We start from the raw sequence: 25021 nt of genomic DNA, 5'->3' as shown, positions 1-25021 counted from the left end.
CAACAGTGCAGCTAAGCTCTGTGATGGGATACGAGTGTGGAGAAGGATGCCGAACGGTTCAGGTGAGCATGAATAAAGTGTTTAATTCAAGGTTATACAGCACACTGGACATTGGCTTATTTGTAGCTGAGAACATGCGTCTCGAACAAGTTCACTTCTTTCACCCCTCAGTGACTTCACGCTTCTGTTGAAAGTCACCTTTAAAATATCAAAGAAATCCATCCAGTTGCTCTTGAGGCATTTCGCTCTGCACTATAATTTTATACACGGTTGCATATGTTTCGCATTCCTGCTCACTCGTAACAGCCGGTGTGCTCGACCAGTCCAGATATAACACACTGCCGGTTCAGGGGAAATCGCCGCGCACAGAACAGAACGGAGAGGCGATGTGACCCTTTGCACGGTGCATTTATTGCTCGTTACTCCTTTCAAAAAGGGTGAGCAGCAACAGTATATATATATATATCACCAGCTGTGAGCACAGCTGCAGCTGCCCTCTCTCACCGCGCTAGATGAAGCTGCGGATTATTGCATTTGTGGCTGAATCTTTGGTGTGTGGATACGTGGTTTGCGGGTTCACTTGAGATACTCGAAAAAGCACAACCTCGGAAACTCAACACTGTCGTTTATTTAGAAAACTTGCACCTGTCGTTTCACAGCGTGGGTAGAAACTACTCCGTATCACAGAAAGTACAGAACAGAAGAGGTTCTCGGCTCGGCTCAGTCTAGACAGATTTCTAGGTGGCTCATCAGCTCTCTGTAGTGACTGGCTGGATACTCGGCTTGGCAGCTTGGACACTCCAGGAAGCTTTCATCCATCAAGTTGCCGTGAGTCATAGATGCCCAGCCGTCGCTGGAGAGCTGGGAGGGGCCGGGCATCACTTCACATGCGCTCTCATCCTGCTGGTCTCTCTGACATAAACAGTGTTATCCATCAGTTACGGTTACTAAGTCGGTTTATTAAGTTTTGAAATAAATATGTCATCTTAACTAACACAACTTAAAGCTGCATAAATATATATATTTTTTTTTTATAGTAAAAGTGCAGGTGATAGCTGAAAGGGGGTCAATACAAAAAAAATATCACCCTTAAATGATCACTTCACTCTGCAGTGTTCCTCTTGAATACAAGAAGCCTTTTAGTCTGTTTTGGATCGTTGTTTTGGTTTTCCAGCACAACAGCAGACAGCAAACGAAGTTAGAACGACAATAAATGAATGATAATGTTGTTCAATATGTGCTGGATGTGTAAACAAAAACAAAAATCTATTAATGCAGCTTTGAGTTTCATCACAGATACTCATTATTAATCTTGTCCTTTGCTCTGTTCATGCCAACCTTTGACCTTTGTTTTGTCACAGGATCTTTTTTTTTTTGCAGCGTCTTCAGAACTCTGACCATTTGCTTCTTTAAATATGAACAATTCTGCTTCTCATCCTCAAGGTCTTGTGAAGAAATCTTTATCTAAAATTCAAAAAGTTACCATTAATGAAACCTGTAACACTGTGTACTCTAGGTATGGGTGGTATAGTTTTCAAACAGAAAGAATATCTCCTTTGCTCATGTGAGGACTGGCTTTAGAAGGAAGGCAACGAGGTAAACGGCAGAATATGCCGGCTGCAATGGACGATTCAGGTTTGTAATCTCACAGAAGGACTTACTAAGGGTGCATTCACACTTGGTCATCTGTACTGCAGTGGAGAATACGTTTCAGCCCCAAGTCCTTTATTTTTGAATGTGTGAACATTGCGTGGCATAACGCAGCCGCCGTACCGAGATTCATGCCCGGGTCTGTTTGAAAGGGTTGAACTCGGCTCTACGCCAGGTGTGCTCGAGTGTGGCACACATCAGATGTAAAACCAGCTGTACCAACTTGTACTGCTGTTGACAATATCACATCGACATTTCTCAACAGTCTGTCGCATTTGCGAACGTGAATACGCTTCTCCGCACCTCCTGTCTCCTCTGAAATGAGGTTTGACGATCGGTGAGTTTGCTCGAGTGTCCTCCGTGTCTGCGCACTCGGAACAAAAACAACGCGAAGTAGTGCGCCGTCGTAAAATTACCTGTAGGAGCTGTATCGGTCGGATTTGGGGAACATTTTTACTGCGTGTACAGTACAAGTGTTTTGTGGGTGATGACATAAGTGTACTCGGAAACTGAACATTCACGTGATGTGAACGCGGGCCCGCATGGGGGAGTTAGCGGAAGGAGCGATCGTGCTTGGGCACGGCACAGATTTATCGTACTTAATGTGGAAGCCCCCCCCCCCCCCACCCTCCCCCGTAGAAGACAAGAGTTGTCGATCCCCTATACAGTGTAATAAATCTGTGCCAACATTAAGAGTGGATTGGAAAAGAGACGATCCCTAAATCTATCTGATACTAAGGTTTTCTTCAAGTATTTGGGGGAAGGAACTGAAAGTGAGAAAACCGGATGCAAAGTGAGTTTGCCCGTCATACCTGTCGCTTTAGGTCTGCAATCTCTTCCTGGCCTGCATGGTGATGATTTAACATAAACCTCTGATAGAGATTCGCCTGAGAAGAGAGCAGTTTTTTGTCTTTTTTGAGGGATGTTTCTTTCCTCGTGAGATGATGCGAAGATTCATGTGACTTGCTCACTGAGTCGTTTTGAGACCAATGAAGATGTACCTGCAGCTCGGAGTTCGCCGACCTGCGCCTCTCCTCCTTCAGCCTTTCCTGGAGGTCGTTGGTCTCGTCCCTCAGATGTTGCTCTTCAACCACAGTGTAATAGTGATCTTCCTGTGAGCTTTCCAGTCTTTCAGTCTGCAGCTGCTGCTTCAGCTCCTCCACCTCCTTCTCCCTTTCCTTGCACCTACACATCAACTTGTCATGTAGCTGACCACCACGTATCCCTTTCCAACTTCGACTAGGACCATATTATCTTTTTTTTATTTTTTTTTTTTTATCAGCAGCAGACATACCAGTTTTGGGTGTCTACCAGGTTCTGGTGGATCTTATCAACCTCTTCTCTGAGCACGTCCAGTTCATCTTTGGCTTTTTGCAAGAGTCCTTCGTAGTGCTCCTTCATCTGTCTTATTTTCTCCTCTGTGATGAGCGAAGATTTAACAGAAGAAATTGGAAAGATTTAGATACACAATCAAAGATGTGAAATACAGCATTGATTCTGAGAATGCAGTGCCAGGCCGCATACTCTGTGGTAGTGGGCCACTAGGGGACAATCTTGATGTCTTAAAAAGCTTGTTGCGACAGTCTGTTGTGTGTCCGCTGCCCACTGTCCCTTTTACTCACCGACTGAATGGTCCTCATTGTGCTGCTGCTGCTGTGAGCGGGGCCGACTGGCTTCGTTCAGCTGCTTCTCCAGCCACAACATTCTGGCCAGAATCGCCTTCACATAGGCCTCTCTCTGCTGGTCATATTCCAGCCACTGCTTGTTCTTTTCCAAGGCCTCGGGGGAATTGAATCAAAGAATGAGAAGCACATAACCGAGACGGACAGAAGGAGAGTTATGCCAAGGAGATGGCACAAATACTCAGCGAGACGTGTGTGCTGTGCACAGACACGTCTCGTCACGGAGAAATAAATGCACACACACGGAATAAAACTGACTCAAATTAGAGAGACATGGGTTCGACCTTTTCTAGCTATGGTAACAACTAAACACTTACATCTCTGAGGTAGTTTTGGTGCTCTGTCGTAGTTCTAGTGGTGGCGGAAGCCTTTTCATCTGGTGCAGAGTCCTATCAGACAAGAGACAAACAAAGTGCAGCATTACGCATTTTAAAACAAACAACCCCTATTAACACTCCCTCTACAGCTTTAATGAAAGAGACAGCTGGGTGGCAGCTATAAAAGATCCATAACATCACTGTAATGAGTTTGAGATGCTCTTCACCAGGAAGTGTTTTAAAGAGAAACAACTCTTGTAGGTTCATGTGGCTGTTAAGAGAAAACTGTGACTCGAAAACAACTGCTGCCATCTCGTGGTCTAAAATGGTTCGCAGGCAAGAAGGAGGCTCATTAAATCAAACTCCCTGAGCAGCAACTCAACAAACCCTTTTTTCACAGAGGACATTTTACACTAGTAAAAGCATGAGTGTTATAAAATAATAATAATAATAATAATAATAATAATAATAATAATGGCTTATTGCATTAGTTTCTTGGTCCTGGCATTGTGCATGCTGGCTCACTGTCATACTGTCAAGACACTTCCTACTATGTCAAGTCAAAATGTCTGTTGCGAAAATGGCTTATTATGTGCTGTCATTCTGGGCAAAACACTGATATTTATTGTTTTGACTGTGATGGCTGTCACTGTGATATTATTATTGACAACATCAGGACATTTAAACGAGAATTCTAGCAGAAAAAGTACCATTTGTTGCGACTTCTATAACTACACATTACCGTGTTATGCGTTACCAGAAGGAGTGAGGTCTACTGCTTATACATATTTCAAATCGAGTCGTATCTACATTTCTCCCATGATAAGAGTCATTTATATCAAAATCGAGCCTTGCTATACCTGCTTCCCCGTAACTTTGTTCTCGAGATAGTGACACCGAGCTGAGACGCTCACAATCTTGTTCTTGATTTCTTCGATCTCTTGGCAGTAACTGGATATGCTTCTGTCTCTCCTCATACTCACTACCTCCATCGACTTCCCTTCTTTTTTACACAGCTGCTCTGATGCACTTTTCTCCCGTTTAGCCGTCAGCTGCTGACCACCCTCGAGCCTTCTGGTTTCAAGACAGAGGAATCTCTGCAAGGAGACAAACGGCAATAAGGTGAGGCAGTTACTTTATTAATCCCAGACTACAGCAGCATAAACAACATAAATAAGCGGTTTCAATAACATCCAGCTATTGTAATACCAAAAAAAACCAAAAAAAACACAGACTAAATCAGGTGAACTGAGTAAACAAGGGTTTTTACCTCCATGAGCTTAATGTACTGTGCGTGTTGATGAGCCAGCTCGGTCAGACTCTTCTTCAGATACACGTTTTCCTCTTTCAGGCTTCTGACCTGCACGTCCAGCTCGGAGTTCAGCTTTTTCTTGAGGGTGCCCTTCAATTTAGAGGCTGCCATCATCTCTCTTTGTCACCTGTTCACACACATCACAGGACACTTGTCAAAAAAAACAAAACAAAAACAAAACAACACCTTCAGGACACTGAAGGTCAAATGTAAACATTCTGAATGGGTCTTTTGTTTCGGTTCAGTTGATGACATTTAGACCGGCTTACTATACAAACCTAAAGGTCATATTGGTTTTGGCGGCAGCAGCAAATTATTAGTATTTTTTTTTTAAATTTTTTACCTTTTTTTTAAATTACTTAGTTGAACACGTTTCTTCATCTGTCAGCAAACGAGCTAATTTCGCATCGTTGGCGTCATTATAAACTCACGTTGTACAACAAGGGTTCAAACTGGACATTGAAAGCTGAGTTTTCTTTTACTTGACTTATTTTAAGTAAATCTTATCTTGCTCAAAAACTGCTTCTACTTTGTCAAACTCTGGGACGGTTTTTGAAGGTCAACATCAAGTTGCACAGGCTAAAACGCAGCTAATGTTAGCTGCCACCAAGCTACAGCTAACTACGACCTTTCACCTCAGGATATATATATATTATTATTCTTAACTTCTCTAAAGATATCGTTTTTTAGCAGCTAATTCATTGTTTGTTACCTCGGGAGGGCGGAGGTGGTCATATGGTGAATTACGTTACTTTAAATGATCAATTTGCCGCTGAGGGAGGAGCTCCGTTTGAAAATGATGTCAATACATCTGTTGAACAACGTAATCAATTTAAGTTATTTAATATCTTATTAATGCACGCGGCGCTAAAAAATAAATAAAATAAAATCGGAAAAGTTACACAAGGAAAAAAAAAAATATCTTGATGAATATAATTTGTTTTGGATAACGAGTAGTGCAGAAAGGGGCCATTATTGAAAGCACCACTGGGGGGCGCTGCAGCACAGCAGAAGAAGAGCGGAGTTGCTCTTCCCTGTATGGTAAATTAATCAGCCTTAAAGCATAGTGATGTCAAGCAAAATTGAGTCATACGTATGAAGTAGCCTATTTCATAATGTAACGAGCTCGGGAGGTTTTCCTTTGTCCCTTTAATCCGTTTCTTGCCTCATATCATCTCAGGCTGGTGCGGCTCATGTGTCTGTCCTCCGGTATCCCCTCCTCTCTTTCTCACACATCTGTGCGTTTCAGTTCCCTTTGTGAGTGCGTCTCTCCACGGAACATGAACCGATTCTCTCAATAAATTTGGACTTTACTAACATGCTGCGGGTCATTGTTGAGTCCGCTGGGGGGATCCCCAAAAAGAAACTTGGAAACCCAGATCCAATTGCTGCGGTTATCTTCAGAGGTGAGAAATCTTTTTAAGATTTGACTTTTTTTTTTTCACTCAGGAAAACTGCGGCCATACTCTGTTAAAGCTTTTCTCCATTTGATTGATCATGCACAACGTGTTTCACTTTCTATTAAATTGTCATCTTTGGCCATTCTTTGGTTTTGGTAATCATTTTGCAGTTTATCGAACCCCCTCACTAGCAGTTAGGTTGAATATTTTGGCAGTGGTTCATATGCCAAACAAAGATTTACTTCCTTATAAGGTCAGAATAACCCACTATCCCTACAGACCAGCAATTTTTGGCCACAGGGCTTGTTCTTTATATATTTATTATAATAAAAACCTCATAATGCATCATTCTTTGAAGAAGTTTGCACAATTATTGATGTAGTAGTTTATTTTTGGTTTGGAGAAGCTTGTTTTTGCAATTGTAATTTTCCTTTATTTTACTTACAGGTGAAAAGAAGAAAACCAAAGCAGTTGACAATGACTTGAATCCGGTCTGGAACCAAGTAAGTGGGGAATTAAAGTTAACTGTAATATGTGGTTTCTACAGTATGTTGACTTGTTTATTGTGAAATAATTACCCACTTAAGAGTTAAATTACTTTGCTGGTGATAGATGGTCCTTCTTTGTAATTACAGGTGCTTGAATTTGATTTGAAAGGCTCTTCTTTAGATGCATCTTCATTCATCGATGTGGTTGTAAAAGACTATGAAACAATCGGGAAAGACAAGTAAGTGTGTCGAGAGCATTAGGCTGAAAACGGTCACATTTGCATGTGTCATATTGTAATTTTGTTACTTAGCAACAAAAGTGTCCTTTTACATAAACCATGCTGTCCTAAGTTGTCATGACCCCTGAGCCTGTCCCAGTATGCCAAATTAATGGTCACTTAAACATCGTTCTGCTTTTGTGGAGAGAAACCTCTGAGTCAACAACTTCCCTGTGACTGTGGGTGGTCATTACAGAAACCTCTCCTCATGCCAGGGAGTGCAGGCAATGACTGAAAGGGAAAACCTCATCTTTCCTTAAAGCTCTAACGTTTGAGAAGGTAGACGTGTGATTATATTTTGTGACGGTGCTGGTTTCATAGCAGTTTTTTGACCAGTATTATAACAGTCACCAGGGTAGTTGAAAACAATGATTACAATATTTTCCTAAGGAGCAGAGTAGCATGTTGTAACGTTTCTGAGGTGTGTAACTGCTGTACTCGCAGCCATCGTGTTAAAGCTTGCTGTGCAAGTAAAGAAGGTGCTTGGTCTTCCTCACAACAGCCCCCCAACTCCTACGAGGAATGTTTCCTTAAAAGGAAAAACTAACTTCGGTATCACCTTCTTTACCTCAGACTCAGACCATCATATATGTTACGTATTACTCTGCTTAATGGTGTCGTTTTTTTTTTTGTTTTTTTTTAGCTGTTTGTTAGGGCACCAACATGCATAACATTGTGAGTTCTTATGTCTTTCTAAAGTGCAGGCAAGAATGCAGACCAAGGAATAACATTTCCACTGAGTCACTCCAGTGACTGATTGTGTACAATATAAATTATTCAGGGGCAGGCACAAGGGGTGGGGGTGAGGGTGTCTGCCTATTTTTCCATGATCACAGCCTGCAGAGGGGTGAATAAGAGAGAACCTGCACTGGCTTGTCATTGGTGTAGCTGTGATGACTCTGGACATGTTTTTAGAAATACAGGCAGATTTACAATCCAGGAAAATCAAGAAAGAGGAATGTGTCTCGGAGAGCTCTTCCATTAACCTTCTTTTAAAAGTTATACATTAGAAGTAGAAAATATATCTTTCGGCTCCGAAAGACGTCATGTGTTTCTTTCACTGTGCTCTGAAAGTGAAATAAATATTCTTCAATGGAACAGCTACAAACACTCGAGCCAGGAGTTAAAAGCATCCAGTTACGCAATTGACATTATCGGTATGAACCATTCTTTATTGCTGCCTCTGCGATGACAAGAACTGTAAATTACCATACTGTATTTCCTCCATTAGATGACACTGTTTTTCAACAGTTTTTGTGGAATCCAAAGTAATCGTGCATTTGTTGAGAGCAAGAGAGAAGAAAAAGAGAGTCTGAGCGTAACCATGAATTGTGCCTGCCGTTATGTTGCTTACTTAAGACGGCCTATTCTTCCACCTCTCTAGCTCTATATTTGTCCACCCTTAAACTGGCCACAAAACAGGCAGCTCATGCCTGTGGTTAATTGTTTCAATCTTTCCAGTGTTTCCTCAACTACTTTTTCTTCCTCATATAACCAGCCAGTCATTGTCATGGAGAAAAGTATATTGTTTATGATCACAAAGGAAAGCATACCATTTATTGTCTTGGAAAATGCTGCTGCTGTTCTTTTGCCATAGTTATTCATGCAAAGTGGATTTTTTTTCATGAGAGGGTATTTGACCTTCCATCATCCACTTGTGAATAATCATTGCGTTCTATTTGTGACGGAGTTATTTGAGGTGATATGATTTAGGAAATTGCCCAATGTGTTGCAATTGGTTGTGATTATTAATCATTGTTCCATGACTTCTGTTTATTATAAATGAAGTAACAATGTAGGCGTTGCTGCTTGGCTTTTCATAATATGTGAAGAAGTAAAATGGGAAGTGTAAACTGTCAACTATCCAAAGCTACAAGCAACTACAGTCTTGTGGAACCAAAGCATTCTCTCTTTTGTTTCCTTGATCTATTTTATCCAAGCTGCCTCTCTAATAAAAAGGTGATTGTTTTGTCTTTACCTGCAAAGACCCCACAGTGATTTTTGACTCATGAGTTTGACCAAACAGACATTTATGTGATTGCTTTTCAGGTTTATTGGCTCTGCAAAAATCTCACTGAGAGACTTGGCCAGTGGTCATGTGAAGTCCATCCCATCCAAGAATGTGCCGCTGATCAATGAGAAACAACAGTCTATTGGGGTGAATACATTTAGTTAATAACAGGATCCTAAATAGATTCAATGCACTTCCATGATACTTTTGACATTGTTTTTTTTTTTTTTTTTTATGAAATTGAATATCAACTAAGGCAGATGCTTGTCAAAACAATTGAAATATATAGTGTAATATTTGGTATTAGACATATACAGTAGATCTGGTGATGCAAGCTAATTGAGAACGTATTCTTTTTCAGGCAACAATAAATTTGCTCATTGGGTATGAGCCACCTCCCAACACTGCTCCAAACCAAAATGATCAGCCTGATGAAGACATGTCCCATGTAGACGCTGGTAAGAAGACGACCAGATAACAAGAAATTTGACGATGAAATGCCCTTTACCTTATAATGTCTGAAATTTCTTAATCCTCTGATCCAAAAATGATTTTTGCTTCTTTAATCTATATGAATTATTTTTCACAGGGAATCTCACATTAATAAGCAAAGGAACACACAAGTAGGAATTTCAAATCAAAAAGGAATAAAAGATAATATAATTTTTTTTTTTAAAAACCCACAAAAATAGTCCTTTAATATAATTTTTACAACACACTATTTTAATATACTATTTTTTATAAACTTTTTAAAACTTAAATCATACATAACTTTTTCATATGGAACACTTGATGGCAACTTAATGACACACTTTGATAGAAGGGGATTACTGCTAATACTGTAAATGCAATACATTTACTGTTTGTTGTTGTTGCTATTCATAAAGCAGTATTTTAATATTACTGATATTGCCTTTAGGTTTGGAATTATTATCCAATGAAAACAAACAATCAAAGTTATGTATATTCTCTTATCTCTCTTAAAAGTTTCTGCCATTATGTTAGGAGGTTAGCACAGTGTAGGTATAAGTTCAGTGAGAAGATGTTTTCTTTCTGTTCACAAATATACAAAAACACATGCATGTTTTGAATATAGATTTCAAGTATCTATGTGATTTTTGTGGGGTTGCACCACAGGAGGCAGTGAGGAGGGAGATGAGGGAGACACCGACATGGAGGGAGGAGGTCAGGATGGAAGTCCAGGAGGTCCCACTTCACCAAACCAGCCTTTGAAACCGAGCCACAAGCCAATCCGACTCAGCCGTAAGCGGCACAGAGCCCTGGCCAACAAGCATCAAGACTTCCAGGTATTGTCTTACTCTTTTTCTGGATGATCACAATAGATAATCATACCATTAATCACTAATGTTACACAACTGCAAACATGTGAATGTCCCTTTAGTCTTGTATCAGGGCAAACAATTTCACACACTTGATTATCTTTGTTATTGTCCCCAGTTTCAATATTATCAGGGTTTTGTGATCATTGCATAAGTTTGTATTTGTCAACCCAAATGCACCAATGGCACCTTTAAAAAAAAAAAAAAAAAAAAAAAAAAAAATCCAGATGAATTGTGCCACTGTTGGTTCAGCTGCCTCGTTGTTGCTTGCAATGTCCAGATTCGTGTTCGGGTTATCGAGGGTCGACAGCTGCCAGGCAACAACATCAAACCCGTGGTTAAAGTGAACGTATGTGGACATACGCACAGGACCAGAATTAGAAGAGGAAACAATCCGTTCTTTGATGAGGTAATGAGTCCATCACCACACAAAAATATTCCACTTTGTTGACTTTTATTAATGATCTCTTACTTTTGCCTTTTTGCTTGCTTGTCTTTTTTCCTTATTAACACCGCCTTGTCTTCTTTCTTTGCCAAATGATCCCCACAAGCTTCGCCCTGAGGTATTTCTCTCTGTATTAACAGCGGTGATAAGGCAACTTGAGTGTTTTTCTCTTTGGAGATTGAAGACAGTGCTTTCAGCTGTCTCTTGTGCCTAACTCCTCTCAAATGCATTTTCCCTCGTCTCAGCTTTTGGCAAAGCTTACAGAAAAAATCAAATTGTGAGTTCTGTAATTTTCCACGTTCAGATTTATCAAAGTGCGTCTGACATCTAATATATTGTGCATACAGTGATCACAGAAATGGAAATTTATTCAAGGAGTTTCTTTTCTGTCCCTCAGATATTTTTCTACAATGTTAGCATGCTCCCCTCAGAGCTGTTTGATGAGAGCATCAATCTTCGGGTGTGTATTTTATTCATTTGCATAATAAAAACATGTTTTTTACTTTTTCTAGACAAAAATAAAAGGACTGTCCATTGTATGCTTTTAAAATCCAGTAATTTTTTGCATCTCCGGTTTTGTTCTCACAGGTTTATGACTCCTTCTCCCTCAGAGCTGACAGTCTAATGGGAGAGTTCAAGGTATGTCCATTTAAGTGCTGTTCAATTCTTAACGTTGCTCTATTTATTGCTCAGTAGTTTGACATATTTCAACTTTTTTTCCATCATATCTAGCTGGATGTTGGCTACATCTATGATGAACCTGGTCAGTGTTTCCCTTTATATTGCAGTTTTTGGAAAATTCAAGTTCTCTTTGTATGGAGATGTTTGTACATGTTAAATATTATACCATGTCCAGGTCATGCCATGTTGAGGAAATGGCTTCTCCTGAGTGAACCTGACGACTCCAGCTCAGGGGCCAGAGGTTACCTGAAAGTCAGCATAATTATTGTGGGCGCTGGAGATGAGCAACCGGTACGAGTAACTTCTTACCGTTAAATTCCTTTATCTTTATCTTGTCAAAGAATAGTGATAAAAAGATCCTCTCCTCTCCTCTCCTCTCCTCTCCTCTCCTCTCCTCTCCTCTCCTCTCCTCTCCTCTCCTCTCCTCTCCAGACTGAGAGGAGAAAGTTAAATGAGGACCAGGACGACATAGAGAGTAATCTATTGGTGCCAGCTGGAATCACAATGCGATGGGCCACCTTGAACCTTAAAGTCTATCGTGCCGAGGACATGCCACAAAGTAAGTGATGCGTAAGTAAATAAATTACTGCAGTCAAATCCTTTCTTGAAACTTGTATTTAGAAATGACTTTGTGTTGCAGTGGATGATGCCTTTCTTCAGACAGTCAAGCAAGTCTTTGGAGGGGAAGGAGACCGGAAAAACTTGGTGGATCCATATTTGGAAATCAGCTTTGCTGGGAAGAAGGTACAAATATGTTATATTGTATGAAAAACCGTTTTAAATGTCATTACTGAGTAAAATTAATTTGCAATCCTACCTTTATCTTTTTAGCTATGTACCAAAATAATCGAGAAAAATGCTAACCCAGAGTGGAATCAACTCCTCAATCTCCAAGTCAAAGTAAGAAAGATGCATATTAACATGTTACATATTTTATGAACTTGATTCATATTTCAGAAACACTTTAACCTTCAGCACAAATTATCTCTGCCTCTGTAGTTCCCATCCATGTGTGAACGCATCAAGCTGACTATGTATGACTGGTAAGGGCTGATTCATTCACACACAGATGCACAGGTGACAATATTACTACCAGTATTTGAAATTGCAGTTTACTTTCGGCAGGGATCGTCTAACCAAGAACGACGCCATCGGAACAACGTTTCTGAATCTGAGCAAAATGTCTTCCTCTGGTGGAGAGGTTGAAGGTAATCGTGTAATATGTATGTTTTTATGATTCATGTCACTTAATGGTTTTATTTCTTTACATTGCAATGTGACATGTAATGTATGTTTTGTTTTTTTGTTTTTTTAAACAGACACACGGGCTGAAAATTGCAACGCCGTCTCTGAATGTATGTACAAAATAGTCATCTGCTTATTTTTCATTCGTGTTTTCCATTAAAAACGATAACTGTTGCTTTGTAGCTTAAAAACTGGACCATAAAACTCAGGAAACAGTAAAGTTCACCTCATTACCAGCTACATTAAAGATTTTTGAATTCATTACCCGATTACTGTGGTTGTATTGAGTGTTAAACCATCTGCTTCTGTTTATGTATCTCTCCTCCCCCTATTGTTTTATAAGACTTGTCCAGGTGGGTTTTTAAATTGTGTGTGTGTGTGTCACAGTGAGCACTGCAGCATCAGAGGTTGGTTTCCTCCCAGCTTTTGGACCCTGCTATGTCAACCTGTACGGCAGCCCAAGAGAATTCACCGGCCTGCCAGACCCATATGATGAACTCAACTTAGGAAAGGTAAGACTACCCATCAGTACAGTACAGTAGTACAGAGTTTTTGATGACACATGATATTTCCCCTTTATCAGTATGTGTACATGAGGTTTTTGCATTTGGATCTGTTCCAGGGTGAAGGAGTCGCATACAGGGGCAGAGTCCTTGTTGAACTGTCCACTCAGTTGGATGGAAAGGTTGATAAGAATGTGGATGACATCTCCAGTGATGACATCCTGGTGGCACAGGTACACACTACGTAAAGAGCAAAAAGTTAAACAACAATAATCCTGCCTCAACTTCTAACACTGCCACATTCTTTTTGATTGCGTGCAGAAATACCAGCGGAGGAGGAAGTTCTCTCTGTGCGCTGTTTTCCACAGTGCCTGCATGCTTCAAGAGCCGGGTGAGCCCATCCAGTTTGAGGTCAGCATTGGTAACTATGGCAACAAGCTGGACTCCACCTGCAAGCCCCTGTCATCCACTACCCAGTACAGCTTTGCTGTGTTTGATGGTACGAAACCAACGAAGAAACAAACAAAGTCAAAGCTTCATTCCAAGTTCGAATTTAGGGTATTTTTAAATGTGTTTCAGGACCATTACTTTCGAGTTGTTTTTGAGTTTTAATGTTTTCATGACACAATACTTTTGACTAATTGCTGTGTAAGTGAAATTAAGTAATATGGCATGTTTTGTGAGAGGTATGAAGGAATTTCAATTGCATTATATACTTTTCCAACTGTATAAAATGTGTTTTAAATTTCTTTAGAAAACCAATGACAAAACATTAGTATACTCAGTAGTAAACTGTAATGTATCAGGTGACATTCCCTTGCTTAAGCAATTACCTGTGCTGTAAGTCTTTTTTAAAAGTAAGGGGTCATGAAGCCAAAGAAATTAAGTAGAGCCAAAACATGTGTTTAAAATAATTAGATATATTTCTTGTGTATTCAACAGGTAATCACTACTATTACCTTCCCTGGGCTGACACTAAGCCTGTCGTGATTCTCACTTCATACTGGGAAGAAATCAGCCACCGCCTGGACTCTGTCAATGTTCTCCTCTTCTTTGCTGAGAGACTGGTGAGAACAGGTCATGGTGACAGATTAGCACAGTGTGTTCCTCCGCCTTTCAGAGGCAAAGAGTACATGGGGGAGGGGATGGAGCAATCGGAGGAGGCCTTCAACCACTCGCGCTACCCTCCGCGGGACTACAGCGGCCCCGGGGACAAATATTGTGCTTAAATATTGTACATGTCTACACCTGTCCTTCTGTTTATCTTATCTTACCTGACATTGTAATTTATTTTAGGAGTCCCACCTGACTTCTTTAAAAACAGCCATGTTAGCCAAGGTGTCTGAGACACATCTGGCAGAGATTTGGCTCAAACTCATCAATCACTTGATCGAGGATCTTAACAGGTAAGACAGGACCAGACAGATCCTACACTAGACTTGTGAGCTACATGAAGTAATGTGAGAGTTTATCTTTCGGTAACGAATTCTTTTTGCCACAGTTGGCTTTTTAGGTTGAATTTGGTTGTTTCATGCTGGTCTCTGTTTTGACAGTCTCCAGCTTCCTGTACTGGAGGGTCAGCCCAACATTACAGTGCTGGATCTCCAAATAAAAAATCTACGTGACGCTGCTGTGGACAGTATCACACAGATGGCCAGTCGCATGAAAGAAGAGGATGCAGATGTCAAGGCCACTGTTGGTGACATTGAAGACTGGTTGGAACGAATCAAGCAGCTGGCAGAGGAGGTCAGGGAAAAAAACGTTTTACATCCTTGAATGCCTCGGGTTCTATCAATATTATGTAGCTGAAAGAGATATGGTTGAAAGTTTATTATGTAACTGAAATGTCTCCATCAGCCTCAGAACAGCATGCCAGATGTCATCATATGGATGCTGAGAGGAGAGAAGCGTGTGGCTTATGCCCGAGTTCCAGCCAACCAGATCCTGTACTCTAACTTCAGCGAACAAGCCCACGGCAAACACTGCGGAAAGACCCAGACCATTTTCATGCAGGTAAAAACCAGTCAACATACAAAAACACATTCACTCTAATGTAAGAGATGCTTCTTTAGAAGTTTGCAATCAGTCTGCAGGTCGTACGAATTAATGTTAGTCATTTATTTTGTTGTTAAATTTTGCAAGGAGTTCTCACGGCCATAATTTGTGCTTCATCAGTACCCCATGGACAGAGACAAAGGTGTGAAGCTCCCCGTGCAGCTGCGGGCCAACATGTGGCTTGGCCTCTCTGCCCATGAGAAGAAGTTCAACAGCTTCGCAGAGGGGAACTTCAGTGTGTATGCTGAAATGGTACAGTACCTACACTACACATTAGATATTATAAATATATGCATGCACATTTCTAATCACTGACTTTACATTTGTTTTGTATAAAATATTGCTCCTAAACACACCTGCTCTCTCTGCAGTATGAGAACCAGGCTCAGGTGTTTGGGAAGTGGGGAACCACCGGCCTGGTTGGCCGCTATAAGTTCTCAGATGTGACTGGAAAGGTGAAACTCAAACAAGAGCGCTTTCTGCCACCACGAGGATGGGAGTGGGAGGGAGACTGGTTTGTTGACCCTGAGCGATGGTAAGTTGAAGAAACTCCCTTTTATCACTCTTTGTGATTCTTGGCTTGGAGTTTCAAGTCCAACCTTCCTGTAAGCACATTCTTCAGAATCCTGCTTATATGTCAGCTTCTTTTTTTTAAGTGAGGGATAACACTGTTCAAGCGGTATGCTCGATTAATGCAATGAGTGACAAGGAGGATAAAACACCAAGGGCCTGATTTACTAAGATCTCAAATAAAGGGTACTAAATTGCGTGTTCCTTCCAAAAAGTTAGCAAATTTCTTTGCACCCTTTTGCAGGTGATTTACTAAGAGTAATTGCATCATTGAAATCGGGTGCAAATTGCCGTATTTAAATGAGGGTCGCGGGTACTAAACATGTTCCCTCCCAGTATTTTGCACCTTCAAGCCGAAACGCCCAATATTACATATGGCAAACACGCAAAATGGACGTGTGTTAAATTGCACATTTGAAAGACGCAATCCTCACTGCACGTTGTTCGTAAATCTGCTTTGATATTTTTTTGCAGATGGTGTGGAGTTTGCACCTGATTTTACACATTTACATGGTTCTCTGTACCCTGCTTTTGTTGTTGTTGTTGGTACAACTTGTCAGGTATTATCCCTTATGCAATTGGAATTGACTGATGGTACCAGCCACAGCACAGAACCCTATCATGAACACAATCAGAGGAAATGAAAAGGAATTTAGGCATCAGCCAGTGTTTTGGTTTAAGGAGGTCTCCCTCTCTGTGCGCCTCCTAATTCTGAAGAGCTTCCATTCTCCCACGAAGGTTCATGTAAATAATCTGAGGTTTTTCAAGCCTGTCTTCCTGAACTGTTTATTGTGGTCCTACATAGCTTTTGTCTGAGTCACAAAGCCACTCATCGTGTGCTTTGGTGGTGTTTTCTACAGTTTGTTGACAGAGGCAGATGCCGGCCACACAGAGTTCACAGAGGAAGTTTTTCAGAATGAAACACGTTTTCCAGGTGGGGAGTGGAAGCCCGCTGCAGAGCCCTACACAGACGTGGTACGATATACTGCTGTGACACACACACACACACACACACATTCAACCTTTAGGCCACAAGGTGAAGATAACATGAAAAAGCTTGTTTATTCATACTTTAGTTCCAATGTTATCAGTTTCTTTTGGGCTGTTATCCACCGTAGATTGGTGGGTTTGTGATGGCAATGAGCACATGGCCTTTTAAAGATGTGACCAACTGTCTTTCTGGTTTAATGGGAAGTTTTTATTAGAACTGCTACTAATGGTTAAGACATTATGATTGGTACTCGGCCTGAACAAAAGCCTTAAACAGTTATATTTATGTATGATGTAATCAATGTTAAAATCCAATCATTTTGTGTTGCATTTTGGAACCACTTAATGCTACAAATATGACATGAATGACACACAAAGTGTGTGTTTTATCTAGAATGGAGAAAAGGCTCAAAGCCCAGGAGAGTTGGACTGTCCACCTGGATGGACCTGGGAGGACAACTGGAGCTTTGACAGCAATAGAGCTGTTGATGAGAGCGGTAACATGAATATTACAACTGAAATATGTAATCAAAGTCTTCATTCTTGTATGTAATACTGTGAGACACAATTATGTCGGTGTGTGTTTTGACATTAGGTTGGGAATATGGAGTCACCATCCCCCCTGCCAATAAACCCAAGTCCTGGGTTGCAGCAGAGAAGATGTACCACGTCCACCGCAGGAAGAGACTCATCAGACCAAGAAGGAAGATATCGGATAAAATGGCTGTTGCCGAGGTGAGGAAGAGGTCGAGGAGAAAAAAAGAGTAGATTTGACACATGTTATGCGTACAGTCTGTCATTTGTTTCTTGTCCTCGTCTCGTCTCGTCTACAGAGACGAGAACCAGGGGAAGGTTGGGAATACTCCTCCCTGATTGGCTGGAAGTTCCACAGGAAGGAGCGCTCCGCCGACACGTTCCGCCGCCGCCGCTGGAGGAGAAAGATGGTCCCATCAGACTGCATCGGGGCCTCCGCCATCTTCAGACTGGAAGGGGCATTCGTGAGTGTTGCTTAACAACTCTACGTAATGTTGCTAAATATGTTTCTTATTCTTTAATGTTCCCAAGCTAGGCAGTTGTCATAGCAACAGGTGTTACTTTATGCCATCTGAGTCATATTCTATTATTATTCTCATGCATGTGCCTGTTCCTGTAATTTGTTGGCAAATGACTCAGGAAGTTTATTCTAGTTCCACATTCTTTGCCTCAAATTTTCTCCAATTTGGCTCAAATGTTTGATGTTTATTTTTTTTTTTTAAGCACCTCAGCCTGTGTTTTGTTAACAGGGGGTTGATGTTGATGAGAAGGCCAGCAAAACGGATGCAGCCAAACTATTTGGTGCCAACACACCCACTGTTTCCTGCCACTTTAGCCGTAAGTAGTTGGATCAGACAAATATTGATGCTGATTGAAGGCTCATTTGTTCTTGAAACACTGCTTCCTGACTGTTTCTAAATGCGAGATAACATTGTCATCATGGAGTTTGTAATATGTGACTACTAAGTTAGTGCACATGCCTTATCAGGTGTCATGTTTTAGCAGTGATCAAGTTTGGCATGTAGATAAAAATTATCTCCCTCTAGGGTCTTACATTTACCATCTGAGAGTGTACGTTTATCAGGCGAGAAACCTCTGTGCCATGGACAAAGACAGCTTCTCAGGTAAAAACAAAGCCTCATTATAAGCAGACAAAATACAAGCTTGATCAGGGGAAATTAATGACATCCAATCCTGATGTACAATTTTGACAACGTAGATAATATTAATGCCCTGCTCCTCTCCAGATCCCTACGCCCATGTGTCATTTCTCCATGTGAGTAAGACCACAGAGGTCATCAGGACCACTCTTAACCCCACATGGGATCAGACTCTCATCTTTGAGGACGTTGAAATCTACGGAGACCCTCAGACAATCGCCCGCAACCCTCCGGATGTGGTCTTGGAGCTGTACGATCGTGATCAAGTGGTGTGTTTTATGTGTTTATTCTGACAAACTTCTAATCATATCACATAATCACATAGTTGTATGAAAGCAGCTCGGGGTCTATATCTACAGTAAGGCTTTGCTAAATCTTTGTGTGCTGCTGTACCTTATTCACCAGGGTAAAGATGAGCCCATGGGTCGCTGCACGTGCCCCCCCGTGGTGAAGCTGAGGCCTGCCGTGGCTGTCAGTCCTAAGCTGCTATGGTACCCAGTCACCAAGAAGGGTCGCAGTGCTGGAGAGATACTGCTAGCTGCTGAGCTCCTGCTGAAGGACAAGGTAAAGATTACACTTAAATGGAGTAAATATACTTTAATTTAACTTTATAAGCTTTATAGAGGATCTTGTGCTTGACCTCCAGGCGAATGACGATCTGCCTCTGGTGCCTCCTCGGCGGGGGGAGAAACTCTACATGGTTCCTCAGGGAATCAGGCCAGTAGTGCAGCTCACTGCGATTGAGGTACACCATCAAGCCTCTGCCGGTGTCTATTAATTCCCTCCACACATATTACATGACCAGACATGACCAGCCCAGCCCAGGATTTCTGTTCTGGTTGCATTTCTCATCCATAACGACCTTCCTTCCTTTCCGTTATCCCCCACAACCATGCTAGTCTTTTTATCTGCTTATACCAGTGTTTTCAAAGTGTATTCATGTTTTGATTTGATGCCAGGTCTTGACTTGGGGCTTGAGGAACATGAAGACCTACCAGTTGGCCACAGTGTCCTCCCCCAGTTTGATAGTGGAATGTGGTGGTGAGATTGTTCAAACCGCTGTGATCAAAAACTACAAAAAGAATCCCAACTTCCCCGGATCTGTGCTGCTCCTCAAAGTGGTACTAACCCTCAAACTGTCCAGAGAAAATATTCAGACAGCTGTAAATGTATGTTGTTTTGAAGTATTTCCTTACATGGTCTGTTCTCTGGCTGCTCACCTAGCTTCTCCCAAAAGAGGAGATGTACACCCCTCCCATTGTGCTGAAGGTAGTCGACCACAGACCCTTTGGGCGGAAACCTGTAGTGGGACAGTGCACCATTGACTGTCTGGAGGAGTTCCGCTGTGACCCGTATCGTCTTAACAGTGAAGTCTGCATGTCTGCCAGAGGTATCCTCCCACATGCATGAACTCTCACACATTTATACACACTCACCTACAGCTTCGTTATACTTTTCACCATTAACTTTGCAGTGGCAATGATAACTGCTGCCCAAGGAGATGTTGTCATAGAGATTGAGGAACGGCCCATTGTGAAAACTGAGGTAAATAAAAAGTAGTCGCATAAGTATTGTGGCAGGATTTCTGCATCTACTACTAATAAGCATTCTTTGTCTGTTTCCCACTTTGCAGCTTCAAACAGAGATGGTGAGACTTTTTCTTTTCACAGATGGTCTACTGATGAATACTGTTTCTACATTTTTTCAAAGTTTTTCATAATCTTCCATTGTGTAGGAACAGGAGACAGTAGACTGGTGGAGTAAGTTCTTTGCCTCTGTTGGAGAGCAGGACAAGTGTGGGCCTTACCTAAAAAAGGGATACGACACATTACAGGTGAAAACACGTTTTGCCCACTGAAAGAAAAACAAGAACTGGTTTAATTTGTGTCTATGAGCAGTCAAACATGTTTAGGAAAATTCAGGAGTTAGTTCTGTCTGGGAAGTGTTATAGCTAGGTGGTAAACATGATCAAATGTGCATTCTATTTTTGTTATTGCCTTACTGTCTACTGTGTACAGAGGACCGAGCCTTTCATGTGTTTTATGGTTTTTAGGTGTATACATCCGAGTTAGAAGAGGTTGAGCAGTTCCAGGGAATGACCGACTTCTGCAGCACCTTCAAACTTCAGCGAGGAAAGACTGAAGACGAGGAAGACGACCCCTCAGTGGTGGGAGAGTTCAAGGTAAAGCAGGGTGCATATCAGTCATGCAGCATCCCAATTAACCCTGAACTGTTGTAAAAGCAACAGTTGATTTTGGAGTTTTACAGCTTTTGTCTGCCCTCTGGTGGATAATTTAACAACTTCCGTTACATTTCATGAACTAATTAGGCAGCTTTACTTGGATAATGAAGTTGTACTTGTAAATGGATATTTATTAGGTTCTGTAGTGGAAAAAAATCAGCGTATTGAAATCTTTATTTTGAATGAAATGGTGTAGTGCTTTTTCATTTGTTGGACAGTTGGATTGTGGTATTTTTTTCTTCAAACAAAATGAAAACTGAAGAGATTTAATTTGATCATTTTCCGCTTCCATAATTTACTTTTATCATGGTGTGTGAATGAAGATGCATTATATAATACTAATAACTATTGGCTATCCTGTCTTTGGTGGTGTACAGGGCTCATTCAAGATTTACCCACTTCCCGATGACCCCGGGGTGCCAACTCCACCTCGGCAATTCAGAGAACTTCCTGAGAGTGGACCACAGGAGTGCCTGATCAGAATATATGTGGTGCGCTGTATTGACTTGCAGCCGAAGGATACAAATGGCATGGTGAGTTTTATATGACCCAATGAACTAAGCAGTCACACTGGTTTGGTGATAACAACAAACTTTTATCCCGATTTCACCTCCGAACTTGTCATTATACCAAGTGAAGAAGATGCTGAGTTCCTTTCAACATATTTTTTTCTGCGTTGTCATTTCAGTGTGACCCATACATAAAAATTACAGTGGGGAGAAAAATACTGGATGACCGAGATAACTACAAACCAAACACCCTCAATCCAGAGTTTGGAAGGTGAGATGGTGATTTTTCATTTATCCAAAACATTTAGATCTCCAGAAACATAAAGCAGCAACAAATACTGTATATGCTCGCCTCCATTCATGTCCAGGATGTTTGAGATGTCCTGCTTCCTGCCTCAAGACAAAGATCTGAAGATTGCTGTATATGACTATGACTTACTGAGCAGTGATGAAAAAGTGGGTGAGACAGTCATTGATTTGGAGAACAGACTACTGTCCCGCTTCAGGTCCTGTTGTGGCCTGCCACAGACATATTGTGTGTAAGTATGTGCTTTTTGTGTAATTATGTGCTCTTGCATGTGAAGTAAGACCAGAAAAACCCCCACATACTGTGCTAACACATATTTAAAAAAAGTTAACTGACTTCTATTTTGATGCTTTTTAGTTTCTTAAAGCCGAAACCTGTGGGGCTCTTACTTTCTTGTATGCTGTGATTATGGTCAGATGAGATGTACAAGGCTCCAGTGGTTGCATTTTTCTTGCAGGTCAGGGATCAATCAGTGGAGAGACCAGCTGAAGCCTTCTCAGATCCTCCAGAATGTGGCCAAAGTGAGGGGCGTCCCTCCTCCACGCATAGAGGGAGATGGGAGCTCACTGTGTTTCTTAGGAAAACAATACAACCTGCAAGATTTTGGTACAGCTGTTCTCTAATGCCCTATTATCTTATTATTTTATTATTACTTGTGTTTACTTTCTCACTTACTGTTTAATGATTACATGTCTGCCTTGCTGCTCTTGGATTTGTTTTCAGTTTGGCGATTTGGTTGTCTATGATATTAACATCTGTAGCATAATATCCTTTCACCACTGATGTTTGTAATCTGCTACGTCCTTTGCAGAAGCAAACACTGTGATCCACCCGCACTTGGGCCCAACCAGAGAGAGGCTGGCCCTGCATGTTCTTAGAAACCAGGGCTTGGTACCAGAGCATGTGGAGTCCAGAATCCTGTGCAGCTCCCACCAACCAAATCTGTCTCAGGTTAAAACAGCAGCAATAACACAATTTTTTTTTTTTAGCACATTTACATGAAGATAATGCTCTTTGAAATTCATATTTTAATATTGCTGTGTCATAGTTTTGTTTAAAAGAATCATCCTTTTCCCCAAATGCAGGGACGAATTCAAATGTGGGTCGACATTTTCCCCAAGAGCCTTGGTTTGCTGGGGCCTCCGTGTGATATCACTCCACGCAAAGCCAAGAAGTAAGAAACTCTTTCAAAAAATAATTATATTTCAACAGAAGGCACTGAAGGATGAAATATAATGGCAAATTTGAAACAGGTACTTCTTGCGAGCCATCATCTGGAACACAACTGATGTCACTTTGGACGAAACAAGCGTCACTGGAGAAAACATGAGTGACATCTATGTTAAAGGGTAACTTACTTATCCTGTCTTTTAATTTAACCCTTCAATTAATTTAATATTCATGTTTGCAAATATCTAATATGAATAAAATGTGATCATGTTTTTAGATGGATGCCAGGAATGGAGCAGGATAAGCAGAAGACTGACGTCCACTACAGATCCCTGGATGGAGATGGAAACTTCAACTGGAGGTTCATCTTCGGGTTTGAATACCTGCCTGCAGAACAGCTGTGTGTTGTCTCGAGGAAAGTGAGTGTAATCAAGGATCAGGAACAAAGCATAGACTGATTGCTGTTCATAACCTAACTTGTTTTGTTATGAAGATATGACAGCAGGTAATGATCTAAATATAATTTCTCTCTTTTTACAGGAGCACTTTTGGAATCTGGACAAAACAGAATTTAGGATTCCTCCTAAATTGATCATCCAGATTTGGGACAACGACAAATTCTCTCTGGATGACTACTTAGGTGAAGCAGTATTGTCATTTACCCCAATTTTTGCCACAACTACACAAAGGAAAATCCTTGAAAGACAGAACTACCATAATGTATGTACTGTAACTATGCAGCATAAAGACACAATTATTTTTTATCCATTTTTCTGTCACAGGTTCAGTTGAGCTGGACTTCCTCAACCTGGTCCCCCCTGCGAAGACCCCAGAAAAGTGCAGCCTGAAGATGCTGCCTGGGATGGCGGGATCAATCTTCTCCAAAAAAACGCAGCCCAACTCCCTCTTCTCCCAGAAATCTGTGCGAGGCTGGTGGCCATGTGCAATTGAGCAGGATGGGAAACATGTGCTTGGTGTATGTTCATTTCCTGTGCACAGTCCTTAGTCAATGGTCTTTTTTTCCTTAACACTGTTTAAACCTGTGTTTCAAAATGTCACAGGGAAAAGTAGAGATGACCCTGGAAATAATGGAGGAGAAGGAGATGGATGAGAGGCCGGCTGGGAAAGGCCGGGATGAGCCGAACATGAATCCAAAACTGAACCCACCCAAGTAATAATACAGCTCTCTAAAATAAAACTATGAATTGTTTTACATAAATTTACATAATGTAAAGATTGTTTTGTCTTCATTCAACAGCCGCCCTGACACATCATTCTTCTGGTTTACGAACCCTTGCAAGACCATGAAGTTCATAGTGTGGCGCAGATTCAAGTGGATTTTCATTGGAGGGGTTCTTCTTCTGCTGGTTCTCTTGTTCCTTGGGATCCTGTTCTACTCCCTACCTGTAAGATCACTCAGTTTGCTAATAATTTCTTTATTTGATTATATATGAATCTCTCGTTATTTTGTTTTAATCCATCAAAACCTTGATGGTATTTTGTTTAAAACAGCTTGAATATTCATTCACTGACTTTCTGTAAGTGATTTGTTATTATAACAGGTATAATTTCACAACTCATAAGTCTATGCTTCCACCACAGAATTACATCTCAATGAAGATTGTGAAGCCTTTCTCCTGAGAGCCATTATGAAGATGCTGCCCAGCTTCCTGCAGCACAATCTACAGTCCTGCTCACTGTTGACATTCCTCAGAAATATGCAACGCTTTTCTCTGCTGATGAAATAGCAGACTGATACTCGGCTGTCTATTTTTTTTTATTTTTGCACTCACAGTATTACTTGTATCTCTTGTAAACCAAATCCAAATAATCTTTCTTATGATCATGTTTTTACAAATAAAGGATATCATGATTTTCATAAATGTTAATATGTACAAATTGTTCATATTTTGTTTGAATTACTTGATAATGTGTGGTATGCAATCTAAAAACGAATGAACTTAAAACAATCTTCAGTCCACCTACATTACATTGAATTAGCAATATTATCTCTAATAAGTACATTTTATTGTCCATTTTAGTCGGATGAACATTTTAAGTGCCTCGCTAAAATTTGGATTAACTAAAATAGTTTTAAATTTTTAATAAAACATTTTAAATGCATAATACAC

General features: G+C 40.9%; 2 protein-coding genes across 2 annotated transcripts; one reads left to right on the top strand and one right to left on the bottom strand.

The window, feature by feature from the left end:
• Positions 1 to 614: 614 nt before the first annotated feature.
• LOC138195043 (centrosomal protein of 55 kDa-like) lies at positions 615 to 5072 on the bottom strand. Its single transcript, XM_069144106.1, has 9 exons — positions 4920 to 5072; positions 4510 to 4746; positions 3650 to 3721; positions 3273 to 3429; positions 2945 to 3068; positions 2652 to 2835; positions 2463 to 2537; positions 1339 to 1464; positions 615 to 912 (listed from the first exon to the last, which is right to left on the bottom strand). The coding sequence occupies exons 1-9, from the start codon at positions 5070 to 5072 to the stop codon at positions 721 to 723; spliced, it is 1320 nt and encodes a 439-aa protein (XP_069000207.1). The 3' UTR covers positions 615 to 720.
• Positions 5073 to 6178: 1106 nt separating this feature from the next.
• Positions 6179 to 24778, top strand: myofl (myoferlin like). The gene is made up of 54 exons (XM_069144630.1): positions 6179 to 6367; positions 6809 to 6864; positions 6997 to 7088; positions 9177 to 9285; positions 9500 to 9596; positions 10276 to 10445; positions 10759 to 10887; positions 11321 to 11383; positions 11512 to 11562; positions 11656 to 11686; positions 11780 to 11895; positions 12037 to 12163; positions 12245 to 12348; positions 12436 to 12504; positions 12604 to 12647; positions 12730 to 12812; positions 12924 to 12959; positions 13237 to 13361; positions 13472 to 13585; positions 13674 to 13851; positions 14295 to 14419; positions 14649 to 14758; positions 14906 to 15098; positions 15210 to 15365; positions 15528 to 15659; positions 15779 to 15942; positions 16838 to 16952; positions 17362 to 17464; positions 17563 to 17702; positions 17801 to 17965; positions 18251 to 18338; positions 18548 to 18625; positions 18749 to 18930; positions 19067 to 19225; positions 19308 to 19406; positions 19621 to 19782; positions 19886 to 20051; positions 20136 to 20206; positions 20295 to 20309; positions 20397 to 20495; positions 20715 to 20843; positions 21281 to 21436; positions 21592 to 21683; positions 21781 to 21951; positions 22177 to 22325; positions 22531 to 22670; positions 22805 to 22893; positions 22973 to 23068; positions 23167 to 23308; positions 23430 to 23529; positions 23672 to 23865; positions 23951 to 24060; positions 24148 to 24295; positions 24492 to 24778. Exons 1-54 carry the CDS (start codon positions 6280 to 6282, stop codon positions 24528 to 24530), a joined length of 6159 nt encoding a protein of 2052 aa, XP_069000731.1. The 5' UTR covers positions 6179 to 6279; the 3' UTR covers positions 24531 to 24778.
• The last annotated feature ends 243 nt before the right edge of the window (positions 24779 to 25021 follow it).

Source organism: Embiotoca jacksoni, unplaced genomic scaffold (genome assembly GCF_022577435.1).
Source record: "Embiotoca jacksoni isolate LCO1_2020_lvr unplaced genomic scaffold, fEmbJac1.0.p SCAF_12, whole genome shotgun sequence".
NCBI lineage: Eukaryota > Metazoa > Chordata > Actinopteri > Embiotocidae > Embiotoca > Embiotoca jacksoni.
This window is presented reverse-complemented; position numbering and strand designations above follow the sequence as displayed.